Source organism: Trichoplusia ni, chromosome 23, assembly GCF_003590095.1.
Source record: "Trichoplusia ni isolate ovarian cell line Hi5 chromosome 23, tn1, whole genome shotgun sequence".
Taxonomy (NCBI): Eukaryota; Metazoa; Arthropoda; class Insecta; order Lepidoptera; family Noctuidae; genus Trichoplusia; species Trichoplusia ni.
The window spans coordinates 1,573,447-1,586,357 of record NC_039500.1 but is presented as its reverse complement, the minus strand read 5'-3'; the positions used below and the strand labels follow the sequence as shown (position 1 = coordinate 1,586,357).

Genomic DNA, 12,911 nt, shown 5'->3' with positions numbered 1-12,911 from the left:
CATGTTTGTATATTGAATGAATGCTACAATTTTATTGTTGAGCAAGAATGTTCTTGAGCCCCCGCAATACAAAATTCAATTCCTTAGTGAGTGAGTTGTTTGATAAATCAGAAACTTAACAATGCCAAAACAGCATGATAGTATAGGGTGTATTTTTTCTTCAATCATTGAACTATGAGAATAAAAAAACATCCGCGGCGGATATTTTGCTAAGCATTTACTATGCATTGCTCTAAGGTTGAAAAGAACCTGAGTTAACATACCATAACCAGTGCCTTTACACATGCCAAAGGCAGGGTTGAGTGTGGGACAGACGAGCGGGCTGATGTCGAACTGGTCCACGATCTGAGGTTCCCATAGCAACAGGTCTGAGTTGATGCGGTTGTATATTATCTCGTATAGCTGCTTTGATCTGATAGGAGAGAAGTGGGTTGGTGTGAGTTATGGTAGAAGTAAATGGAATGAAGAGAGGTTATTGCTTGCAGTTGTTTGGGTTTAGAATAAAGTAGGCTTTAAGGTTTTTTGTACTTTAGCAAACTTTAAGAAGATTGGTAAAATACATATTCTTAAAATCATAAATTCATTTTAAAAATTTGGAACAATAGAACCAGAGTAGGGACCAAAAACCTTGTTTTCTTACCTCACTTTGCGTCATCTTGTACATTTGAAATGTAAATTAAATTGTTGACTGTTTTAATAAAATCTGACGATAAAATACCTCAACACAAAAAATCTACAAGCAACCTGTTTTCTGTCCTATAGATTTTCCTTAAAAAAAAAATGAAAATTTTAATGTACTTACATACTCCGTTGGCTCAGTGATCCAAAATGTTGATGTTGTTATATACCTAAGTAATATAGTAATAAAACAACACTCACTCAAGCTGCAAGCTGAGTATAGGAAGTATGAATTCCAGATGTATTCCAGCCAGTTCTATGGAGCTGCTTGTGAACTCGGACATCTCCTCATCATTGCCAGGGACTATCAGCTCTTCCTCTTGACCTAAAACATTGAATTGTTGTGACTGCTGTTCAACAGACATTTGATAAGTCTTTGTCAAACAACTTTTGTTTAGCACTACAAGCTTAATACAAGATTTGCTCAGTTTGAGACTAGATGTCGTTGTGAAACACATGTTAAATGCTTTGATTAGATAACACCAGTCATAGTCGTTACTTAGTATAGTGTTCAAGTCATCAATGACCAAAAATACAAGAAGTTTTTCCAGTTACGATAAACTTCAAATAATTTTCCACTAAAGTCTTTTAATTCTAAGATTTACTATTTAACAGGGACAATACACTATAAAAGATAAAATCAAAATTTTAAAACAAAACTACTTTTGACATTCAAAAACTGACTCAAAACTCATTAAAAAAGAGTTCAATTTAAAATGACTTTCTTACATTGTTGCGGCGTACTCTCATGTTTCGTAACACTCTGATGCGCCATCTTCTTCCCACTGAAGGGGCTCGGGTGGTTCGGGCGCAAGTTGTTCATCATATACATGGATGTGGTCATGGGGTTCATAGCGGCCGGTTCAAAGTTCGGTGCCTCATCGTGGAAGGTGTCGAAGGGACCTTTTGGAGTTGTTTTGGGCTTGAATGTGATTGATATCCTGTGGAAATGGTTGAATTTTAGTTAGGTTTGGTTTTAGCGAAGAATTTATTGAGATAATATTTAACCAAAAAGGCCACATTTTAATGTTCCAATGCCAAACTGGTAAAACAAGATGAATCTGAACTGACCTATTGTATATGATTGACACTGACACTGGGTCAGTTCATGGAATTGTCACTTAACAATTTGATCTTTATAATTTATCGTCAAATATGTTAATATCAACCCTAAGTACAAAACATTAGATTCTAAAATAAGACTTACGTGGGTAAAGCAGTAGTGTTGACATTACCACTAAGAATATTCCCTTCGCTAACATTATCGTCCATTGTAGTCCTTGCTATATGTGTTCCGGGGAAAGTGTCGTTCTCCTGTAACATTGAATGATTTTTTAAACTCCAAATGTTACTATTACAATTTATTTTTAGTTCTCGAAAGATAAGGAAGAAGAAAAGACTCGAAGTCAGACTTGTGTAGTTAGTAAAGTGAACTAGTACAGGAATCTGACTGTTTTTTTTTCTAATACTTAATTTCAATTTACAGACAAAAATAACGAGTAATATCGAAAGTTGCTGTTGCCCGCGACTTCGTTCCCGCGTTGATTTATACCTGCCCTGTTTTTTCCCATTTTCCCTTGTACCTATCTTCGCTCATATTAGTCGCAGCGTGATGGTTAATAGCCTAAAGCCTTCCTCGATGAATGGTCTATTCAACACAAAAAAAAAATCAATTTGGACCAGTAGTTCCTGAGATTAGCTCGTTCAAACAAACAAACTCTTCAGCTTTATATATTAAGTATAGATTGTATTTTTTTAATATTTGTACAATACGAAGTTTAGTGCTTTGTAGTCCATTTTATAGTAATTATTATTGAAGTCTATAAAAATTAATGTCAGTTTGGCTTTCAAAAAGCACTACAGACTTGCCTTTTAAATATCTTTATCTTAAATATCTTTAAAAAATGATTTATGTAGTCCAACTCACATAATAAAACAGGTCAAGTATAGTGGAGCGAACATTGACGGTGGTGGGCAGGGGGCGCGCGCTCGGCGTCTGCTGCGAACTGATGGTCGCGTGGTGGAACTTGAACAGCAGGTAGTCGGGCCGGACGCGACGGAACTCACGACTCACGCCTTGGCGGAGGTCCGCTATGGGGAACCTGGTGAGGATACATTTGTTAGGTTAAGAGGTTTAAAAAAAAATGTTAACAACGTTTCCTACAAGTAAATAAAGACGGTTTTAGTAGAGCAAAGAAGTGATTGAATTGAGATTTGTTTTAACAAGGTGCTGCTATTGAACGGAGAGCTTTTTTTTTACTAAAGCCTGAGGAATTTATAATTTGATTGCATTTTAACTTAATCGTTGTGTTGCAAGGGCTTTCACAAATAACTTGCACAAAGCGACCCAGACTCAGAACAAGCATTCGCGGACCACACAAATGCGACACGACGCGCACAGTGGGTTTTGGCGAGGACGATACACATTCGAATAAAATAGATTATTCTTTATTGCACAGCACATAAATAAAAGGTTCCACAAAGCTAAATATTTATTTACATGGTGCCAAATTGGGCGGTTCTAACCCATTTTCGACCTTATTTATCTTCGTATAAAGTTTACAATCATTCACTGATTTTTAGATGTTTACTCACCTTAGCACAGCATTAAGGTCGGGACACTGTAGCGACATGTTGCACTGGTTCTGTGCAGTGACGGGCGTCGTCGGTGTTGTCGCACTGTTTGACCGACCGCCGAAGAACGTGGCCGACATACGCTCTATAAGCGTTAGGTCCACGTCTAATGTAAATGGTGTGCATTTTACACTGAGGAAAAATAAAATATGTTTTAATTCAAAACTCACTTTTTTCGGATGAAAAAATAACAATATCCTAATCTGTCTAACATATGACCTTTACGCAATAAATGTTAATTTTTTTTCTATCCCACTGTGTCCCACTGCTGGGCAAAGGCCTCCAACAAATCCTTCCAGGATTATCTATTCTGGGCCGCATGGAACCAGCCCGCGCATTATTTTTGATTTGGCATTCATATTTTAAATTAATGAATCCTTAAAACATGTAATAAGATTTTAACGTTTCTTTTGTGGAATTTTTCCCTCTAAATAGTTTAATTCTGGTCTTAAATTTGAGTATACTCACACGACATCTGTATTAGGGTAAGCAAGTTTCTTCTCGCCGGCCGTACGCACGTACTTGGACGTCTGTTTGAAGTGCACGCGCACGTTAGCACGCGCAGGCGTGGGTACGTGCGGGCTCGAACTGTCTTCATCATCTGGTGATAGCGAAAATAATAAATTTTATCCATCTGGTAACTTAGACTGGGCTTGTAAACAGCAGCCATATTCAGAGAAATTAATTGTGGTAAGTCAGACTATGACGTCACGCTGTCGAGTTATATTTTACAGACTTTTTGACGTCACAATTTCAGTGTCGTTTGTAAACACGGGCAATTTATATTTGGATTATTCGAATTTGTTAGTTATTGTTTTAAAGTCCTAACTTCCACGCTATCTATAGTATGACACAAGGTAAAGTATCTCTACTACCTAAAAAAGAATACTTGTCATGAGATTATGTAAAAATGTCTTCATTAAGTTTTGTTACATCCACACCATTGTCAGTAGAGTAGTAGAGATACTTTCATGACTGAGATACGTACGGTGTTGTCTCACCGATTCCTCAAACATCGTCTAACTGCCGAGAGACGTCACTTCTTACCATCATCTGATGTTATACTGTCTTATAACCTACCTTTACACTGAAACCGGACCAGGTCGAACCCTTGCGCCTCGCTCTCATCAGCTTCAGTCGCGAAGTAGAGACACTCTCGCAGGAGCAGGTGTCTGACTGAGGCCTCGCACATCGTCTGACTGCCCAGTGACGTCACTTTCTCACTACCGTCTAGTGATATCTCGGATGTTAGCAGTCTGAAAATTGTTAAACCATTTCTTAATTATAAAGTGAAGGAAGGGAATGAAATAAATAAAAAGTAACGATATCTGTTCAGAAAAAAAAGTCTTTAATTGCTCATAAGTAGTATCTATAAATATATACATACGAATATTTGTGTTTGCTTGTAAATATAACAGTTAATAACCACTATTATGGAAGATTTTCCAATGTTATCAATCTATCAAATGCATATCCAGTTATCAAATTGAACACGACTATGATTGGTTGACTAAAAAAGATTAGGTGTTCAACTAAAGTCTCATATAGATTGGTGTTAGTAAACGCTGGCTGAACGAAACATTGTATACGACCTCCTTAACATGTTCATTGGAATTCAAAAAAAAATCTCCACGTCATACCTCAAGTGATTCTTCCCAGTAGTCCTATCCAGTGCTTCATTAGCAGCGCTGAAGTCATCCACCACGGAGAACGGTTCCAAGCTCTCGTAGAACTTGGTGGATACATCCTGCATTTTAGCGGCGCTCGTCGGAGAAATACAGTCTGATCCGACCAGGTTTGGGACTAGAATATCCTGGATAATAGGAAATTATTATTGTAGTATACTATAAAAAGTTTCAAAGTTAATGAAGGTTGTTATAAAGGACAATCATTTTAGTTACGGTAAATTGACCCTATATGCGTTTCCATAATAATAAGTGGATATAATTTAACTTCAATACAAGAAAATTTTCTTCAGTTATTAAGCTTATATTGTTTAACACGATGAGACATATTCAAGATGATTTTGTCAAACAAAATTAGATAGTTAAAAACAAGTTACCTTGTGTAGTAAAACACAGGAAACAGATGCGATCCTTAAGCTGACGTGAGAAACTTCAGCGGTAGGGTCGCCATCTATGTGAGGAACTGGAACCAAAAAGCAACATTATATTGTAGAGATTTCCAGTAGATTTTATAGAAAACTTAATCGCTTATATATATCGCGATATATTGAGTCTGAATAAAAACGAGCTGATGAAAGAATACATCCCAAAAAGTCATGTCTAGATATTTTAAGTTTAAAATCATCAAAGTGGCTTGCCAAAAGCAACCTTATAGTTTGCCAGCTATAAGCAATAGTCCACTGTTTTCGAAAGTTAAGTAATACCACCGTGTAGTAATGTGCAGACCAAATATTGAATGCGAAATGTAGATATAACTTACCCTTTTTATTCCTCTTGATCCGGGGCGCCGCACTCGGCATGTTGACACTGGAGCTCATGCTGGTACTCATGGAGCTCACTGATGAGGAGAAGCTTTCTGACATCTGGTTGCCGAGTGACGTCATAGGGAGGAACCTCTCGTTGTCCGTCTCAGAGTCCTCTGTAAGTAACAATATACTGAATCAAGTAATTGTTTTAAATGTGTTTGATGTATAATAATCGATTCTATGATCTTGTTTTATTTCTCACTACTGAATGTATACTTTCAGGCTGTCAAAATTTTTATCAGAGAAACTTAGGTCCTTAAAGTTAACTTAGGCAAATGGGAATGATTGGACATAAAAATGATTGGAAAAAAAAAAGATTATGAAACTGCATGGCGGACATTGACATCATCCCTATCGCATTAATGAAACATTATTTTTCTATCTGGCGACACTTACCATAACTAGGTCCAGACCAGCCGTACATGCCTCCACTACGTTTCGAGCTCTGCTTCTCGAGGTTCCCGAGTAGCTGTGCCTCAATCAGTTGGAAGTCAGCTTGCCTCATCGGCTTGCATTGCATGTTCATACCGCTTGGTCTTAGGGGAATGTTGCTGTAAAAAGAAGATCTAAGGTTAAAATATGGATTTTTTTTAATGAGGAGGAGTATTTCATTTTAAATTATATATGTTTTTGGATAGACCAAACGATCGGATAAAATCCGAAAGTAGCACTTCTTAAATGCCAAAATGATTTTGGGTATCTGATTGGTCCACCCTTTGCAGCCTTGTAAGACAGGGCGCAACTAAGAAGATGTATTTAAGAAGCAAAACAAACCTGGTATCTTCCAAATGCGGTTGATTCAAGGCATCGACAAGCTCCAACAATGTATGCAGCTGCCTTGGTGTAATAAACACAATGAACGAACCGAACAGCATCCTCACTTCGACCTTCGGACCCTCAACCTCTTCAGTATACTTCAGTTTCAACGACAACTCCTGCTGTCCGGTCAACTTTGCAAATAAAATTGGATCAGGATGGTTCAGCTTTTCATCCGGAGTCATTTCTCTGGACTCTGTACGGCTTTTCGCTTCAGCTATTATATCTTTGACTGGGTCTGGTTCTATAGTAGAAATTACGCTTCTGGTCTCATAAAACACGTCGGATAAAGTACTCTGGTAGTTCATATCTGGGGTTTCGACTAGGCTGTCAGTCTTGTCCGCTTGGGACGATACTGACTTCTCCATGATAAGACTTCGGGCCATGGTACGTAATTTTGATGGGAATTCGTCTGTGTAAAAGGTGACTCCATCGAATTTGATCTTTTTGTTCGTGTATGTTGCTACTATGTATGTTTTTGTTTTTTCAGGGTCTGTGACGTCCGGTGCTGGTTCAGAACCGGCCTCGTCGAAGTAGTCGATACTAAAATAATATAATAATAATAACGTTATAGCATACTGGTCTTAATAAGTACAAGTGATGTAGTATAAGATGAACTAAATATTTAAAACTAAGAAAAAAAGTATTTTTTTCAAGGAGTCATAATACTAAAAGGGCAACATTATCACCTGTCACCACGTCATGTCATCGTAATAAACGCATAATCAATCATATATTATGGATTAAGTTAGCAATCATAACCTTAACAGCCTTGCAATTAGGTTCAAATCTTTACTTCCGCATTAGCAATTAATACATTTATTATTCTAAATATGTAACAAAACAACCTTGAAGGTCCGTTACAATTAAGATCGGAATGCAAACAAGATTCCATCTTATGAACGGTACTACATAGAATTTAAAAAATATCAATAAATAATAATAACTTTTTAATCAATAATAAATAAAATGTACATTTGAATAGACAATATAAATGTGTCATCTGCGACGGAATCAAGGTCGTTGATTCGTCGCGTTAAGATTATTCTAATCAGACGCCTGAATAGAGGTCACATGCATTAAGGCGGAAGTGTGTACGTAATTAGACATTGAGTATCGGTCAGACATTTTGGGGGCCTATCGACTCGTCACAATTTTGTATTCTAAAATAAATTGGGCCTAAAGATATTGTTTGTTTTTCTTTTATGTTACAACTATGTAAAGTTTCCTTCCTGATAAAGCCGGGGTTTTATTTTTTCCTTATCTTGGCTAAGTTTAAGTGGATAGTATTCTTGATTGGGAAATAATAATTGAGTAACAATAAAAGTAATATTTAATCTTAACTAACAGCACTCTGTTTAACCTTTAAATGATGATGCTCTCCTTAGTCTCCTTAAATGCAGTTATTTACCGTAAAAAATAATGATGCCATACTTACTTCTTTATATGGACCTCTAGTGCGATGCCTCGGTCGCCATTTTTAGGAACATGTTCTATTCTTATTTTCGTATTTTCGAATTTAACTTTTACTCTGCTTAGTACTGAAAAGAAAAACAACGTTTATAAGTTTCGGATCTTTAAAGTGTTTCATACTATACACGAACATATTTAACATTCAATTAAGACACATATTTGCATAAAACATTATTATTAATTAAATCAACAATATCTTAATCAACCTTCAGCATAAAACTTGAATGAAGTAATTTTAAAACAAATTAAGTGATTTAGAAAGTGTAAGTTGCTGATAACAATTAGCTTCATTATAAACTAGCCTAATTAAGTCGTTAATTAGCACGTAGGAGTAATACAATAGATTCGGTACAGTATGAAACATTTAGAATTTTGTAAACAACTAAGTTTTTTTTAGAAGCAAGGTAAACACCACAAAAAAATATTTTTGCATCCATTGAAATCAACATAGCGTGTTAATTTTTTGTAAAATTAAATAGTATTGCGGGGTATGCATCACAGGAGGCATTCATTACCAGACTGGAGCACAACAGGCCACCACTCCATCGTCTTTCTTTTCTAACGCCGTCACCGTTTCCTTTTTTCATTTCATACTACTTATATTTTTTCAGCAACAAAAAATGCTTAATCATGCCCAATTTAAATTCAAACAGTTGTAAAAACATGGTGGCCGTACAAACAATGTTCTTACTTGAATCAATAGCGTGTGCAAACATCTCGATCCCCTCCACTGCGTGGGACTCCTGTGGCCCGTCCTCCTCTCGTAAGCACTCCGCAGCCAGCTGCATGGACGATGACATTGATGACCACATGGACTCCAGCATTGATGATACTGGTGATAAATTATACGTTAATTATTGCTTGTTGACAAATTTGTATGGAACAGAGTGTGTTAATGAGAATAAGAGTATTCCAGACATATAGCACTCAGGACAGCAGGCTGCCTGGGTAGTCTGTTGCGCCATTTCTTTTTCTGGTGATATATCACTTAAAAAGCAGAAAGTTCATTGGAATTTGACCTTCAAAAAGTGCTACTTAGAAGCCTGATTTGAATAAATTGATTTTACTTGATTTGAAGAATTTCTAAAAGTTCTAAGCTTACTTCTCTAGTTTAGTAAGGGGTTTTGAAAGAAAGTTTTTAACAGATCACTCTAAAGAAGAGATATATGACTAAGTGCTTTGTGTACTTATTTTATGACGCCAAAGTGTTGGCAGTAGCTCATAAAATACTCAAGTACATCTATGAAACCAATCTTCAGAACCAGTAATAAAAAATGTCCTTTGCTGCAATGTCAATGTCGTGTTTATTCAATATTACTAACCTTGTGACTGATTATTGATTTTTCAGTACAAAATAATAAAGTTAGATAACTATTTATGACTTTGCATTTTATTAGGAGTGAGTAATGTTAAGGCATGTGGAATTAAGAAGATATTTCGAATCTATAGACATTGACCAAGTGCCTTATGACTTTCAATTATGTTTTTTTAACCAAGCAAGCAACAATTTAACTATACAAATGCTAAATTTAGTTTAAAAATTTCTTTTTTAATGTTAAATTGTTACAGTAATTAACATCCAGAAAAAACATTACAGAAAGTCAACACAAAATTAAATAAATTACAAAGGCCTTGTTAATTAGTTATGAATAAAATTAGCAATAACTTAACATATGAATTACCTGGTTCAGCCCGTACTTTGGGTTGTACCGTAAGCGAGAGGCCATTGACCTTGACGATGGAGTCATCTTTAAACAATGTTGACCACGGTATGGTGACTGTTATCTCTCTCATATGGCCATCTACTATCTCCAGTGGCCAGTTCTGTGAGTCCCCCAGTTCATTGAGTGCCTGTAAGAAAAAAATAGAGGCATTATTTTAAAATGAGGTTTTATTTGAAAACAATTCTTATACTGATTAAGAATCTTATCATAGAGTGGTGTTTTGATAAGAAATTATCGTAAATGTAAAATCATTTAGATGTGCTTTTGTGTATTATTATTTAGTAGAGTTGCTCCTGATCAACAGTGATCTTAAATTGTTACTCTTTTAACTTATTAACACACTTCTGATGATAGTAAGTTAATGCTTTACTTTCTTTGTATTTCAAAAATTATAGTAAGTATATCATTCTCTATTGTTTTTGTTCTGTAAAAGTCAAATAAATAGTAAATTCAATAGTTTCATTTGATAAATGTTTAATAGAAGTAACATATTTAAATGGATGTGATGATAAGCATTAATACTGCAATGTTTATTCAAATTGAGTGATAATTAAGAACTGCAACAACAATAGAAATGTATCAAAGCTTAGATGTCATTTTCTTTATGTGGTTTTCATTGTACTTTGAATAAGTAGATAAGAATTAAGTTTACAGGCACCTAACATTAACCATAGTGACGAAATGTGATCACGTTCGAAGGTGTTCTTTGTTTGAAATTCATGAATAACACGTGTTGTTTCGTATTGCGCATATTTTATTGGCACACAAGTGCACACGTTTATATGATAAGGCAAAAGTTAAACGATGTCACATTACGTGCAATTTAACATTAAATAAAGTAATATAATAAAATAAACTCACATCGCAGTCAAGGCTAACATCGCAAACCGTTCCAGTACCATTGTACAGATCCACACTCAGCTGATCCAAAGTCAGTTTCTCTTCAAGGAAATTACCAAGATACCTTTGTAGCAGATACCTGCAGGCTCTTTTTTTAATACTTTCAGACCATGGTAGATACCACAACATCTTCAGAACTTTTTAAAGAGCATCACACTGAGAATTTTTATTTTTGTGCGTAATGACTATTGTGATTTGCGTGCGATTGACTCGCGAACGTAAATAAACATAACGTTTCGTTTCATTCAGCTGACTGTCAAATGTCAGATTGACAACCACACAAAAACAAATTTATCATTTAGTCTGTGGTTTACAATATCGTGTTGACAGCAGGACGAGCATATACCCATAAAGTGAAACAGAGCGAGACAGAGTTTATAACTGGGATACAATCTTAAAAAATCAAAGAATAGAGGATAATAATTATTATGGTATTAGTGCAAGTTTATATTCTGGTCTAATAAAAGGTCTACAGTATTAATTTTCTTCACAGGAGAACTTGGCATATAGAAATAATGAATTGCTTCACTAAGTATCTGTAGTACAATGATTGAACTATGATACTTAAATAACTAATTAATTGAAAAAAAAATGGTAGGTGACATATCTGGCTATGTTATGAAACAAACTAATTATTATTATCACTTAATATAAAAGGCATGTACAAATGAACCGGATTCATTTCAGTAGTATCTTGTTGTATATCAGCCGTAGCCTTCTTAGTATTACAAGTATAAATAGTGAGCGAGTAAATTACAAAGTTGAGATGCGTTGGTAAAAATAACGTAGCCCTAAACTCAGAAAATCCGACACCGTCCTCGGAAATTGCGAAGCTACTGGTGTTGTTGATCACCAGCTTGATTTCAACTCTGGATACCTTGTAATAGTCTGCAAAGAAAAGATAATAAATACCTATGTACTTAGTCAGTTTGTCTTGAAAAGAAAATGTGTAGTATGTTCTAACTGTATCAAATAGCTTGCTGGCTGGCTGGAATTAAAAAGTACCAAAGATCAGGAGGCCTACAACAGCGATTTAAAGTAAGACCCAACAATGCGGCGTCTTGCTTTTCAAACCGCAACCGCTTTAATTTTGGTGGTCGTCATCCGCAGATATACTAATTGTCAGATACCAGGTGTCAGAAATTGATCACCTCCTCACTATTAACCACTCCTCCTATTTACAATTTTAAGCTTTTGATTAGTTTCATTGCTAGTTAAAAGACAAGCAGTCGTTTTCTGGTACACACTGAACTATTTGCTACGTTTTTTTCGTTAGATCTTTTTTTTAAACGACTCCCGCATTATGGAACTTAATCTTTGTGTCGTGGCCTCGTGGGGGTTTCAGAAACATTCAAGTCACATTAAGTCACCCAGACTTAGGACACGCATTCGTGGATGACACAAATTACACGAGTTGCAATAATGTGCATTTTCTCCAGGCCTATAACATTTTAACGTCAGTACCAATTTTACTAAGACACTGACTAATTATGTTTAATAAAGAAAGTAGCTCACCATTTTCGTTTTTGTAGTAAATATCTAAAACTCTGTTCAGAGGAAGTTTGGCCCAAATTTTCTGATCTAAATATAAGATCTTTTCTGAAAAAGTATGTTACAGTTGAATCATAGCAAAACGAATCAATGACAATAGGGGTGATGACAATTTTTTTTTACAGTGTCCGTCTTTTAGTTTTTTGTATAATAATGGATACGTATTTTTTAATTTATCCCGCAAACATAAATTGATCAGATTACAGTGAATGAAACTTACGCGTGACGTCACGATTAAGTATAAATTTTACTCTATCATTACGTCACAAGCCCCACTCTTAAACGTTAAAGCAGTTAATCTTTGTCAATTCTAGTTTTTCTGAAAAAGGAAAAAATACGTGTCTCATACTTTTCAATTATCTAACTGAGGGGCTAATGAATAAAACAAAGATTTTACAAAAAATAATTAAGTATCTATTAAAATGAGAGTAGCTGTAGCTGAGCGCATTTATTCATGAGTATTCTCAGATGATTATATATCAGGTTATAGATTACCAACCAAAATTCCACCTAAATTATTATTTTGAATTATCCAAAAAGTATTAATTATGACCTTACCTTTACATGCCCCCAGGGACATCAAAATCATGTAGTAAGGACTCCCAATCGCCTGAATTCTTCTCATAAATCTAATTTCTTTTGAA

At 35.4% G+C, this 12,911-nt stretch overlaps 1 protein-coding gene across 1 annotated transcript in view; it reads right to left on the bottom strand.

Annotated features, from left to right (window-relative positions):
• Positions 1–12,911, bottom strand: part of LOC113504964 (autophagy-related protein 2 homolog A-like) — a 26,693-nt gene extending 13,782 nt beyond the window's left edge. The window contains exons 1-19 of the mRNA XM_026887484.1: positions 12,826–12,911; positions 12,232–12,315; positions 10,678–11,604; positions 9,775–9,943; positions 8,784–8,924; positions 8,058–8,160; positions 6,578–7,162; positions 6,200–6,354; positions 5,758–5,916; positions 5,375–5,460; positions 4,953–5,125; positions 4,393–4,568; positions 3,781–3,913; positions 3,274–3,444; positions 2,606–2,780; positions 1,886–1,992; positions 1,408–1,619; positions 880–1,003; positions 264–412 (exon numbers count right to left, since the gene is read on the bottom strand). Coding sequence (XP_026743285.1) covers positions 264–412; positions 880–1,003; positions 1,408–1,619; positions 1,886–1,992; positions 2,606–2,780; positions 3,274–3,444; positions 3,781–3,913; positions 4,393–4,568; positions 4,953–5,125; positions 5,375–5,460; positions 5,758–5,916; positions 6,200–6,354; positions 6,578–7,162; positions 8,058–8,160; positions 8,784–8,924; positions 9,775–9,943; positions 10,678–10,845 — 2,986 coding nt within the window. The 5' untranslated portion in view covers positions 10,846–11,604; positions 12,232–12,315; positions 12,826–12,911. The remainder of the gene's footprint in view (positions 1–263; positions 413–879; positions 1,004–1,407; positions 1,620–1,885; positions 1,993–2,605; positions 2,781–3,273; positions 3,445–3,780; positions 3,914–4,392; positions 4,569–4,952; positions 5,126–5,374; positions 5,461–5,757; positions 5,917–6,199; positions 6,355–6,577; positions 7,163–8,057; positions 8,161–8,783; positions 8,925–9,774; positions 9,944–10,677; positions 11,605–12,231; positions 12,316–12,825) is intronic.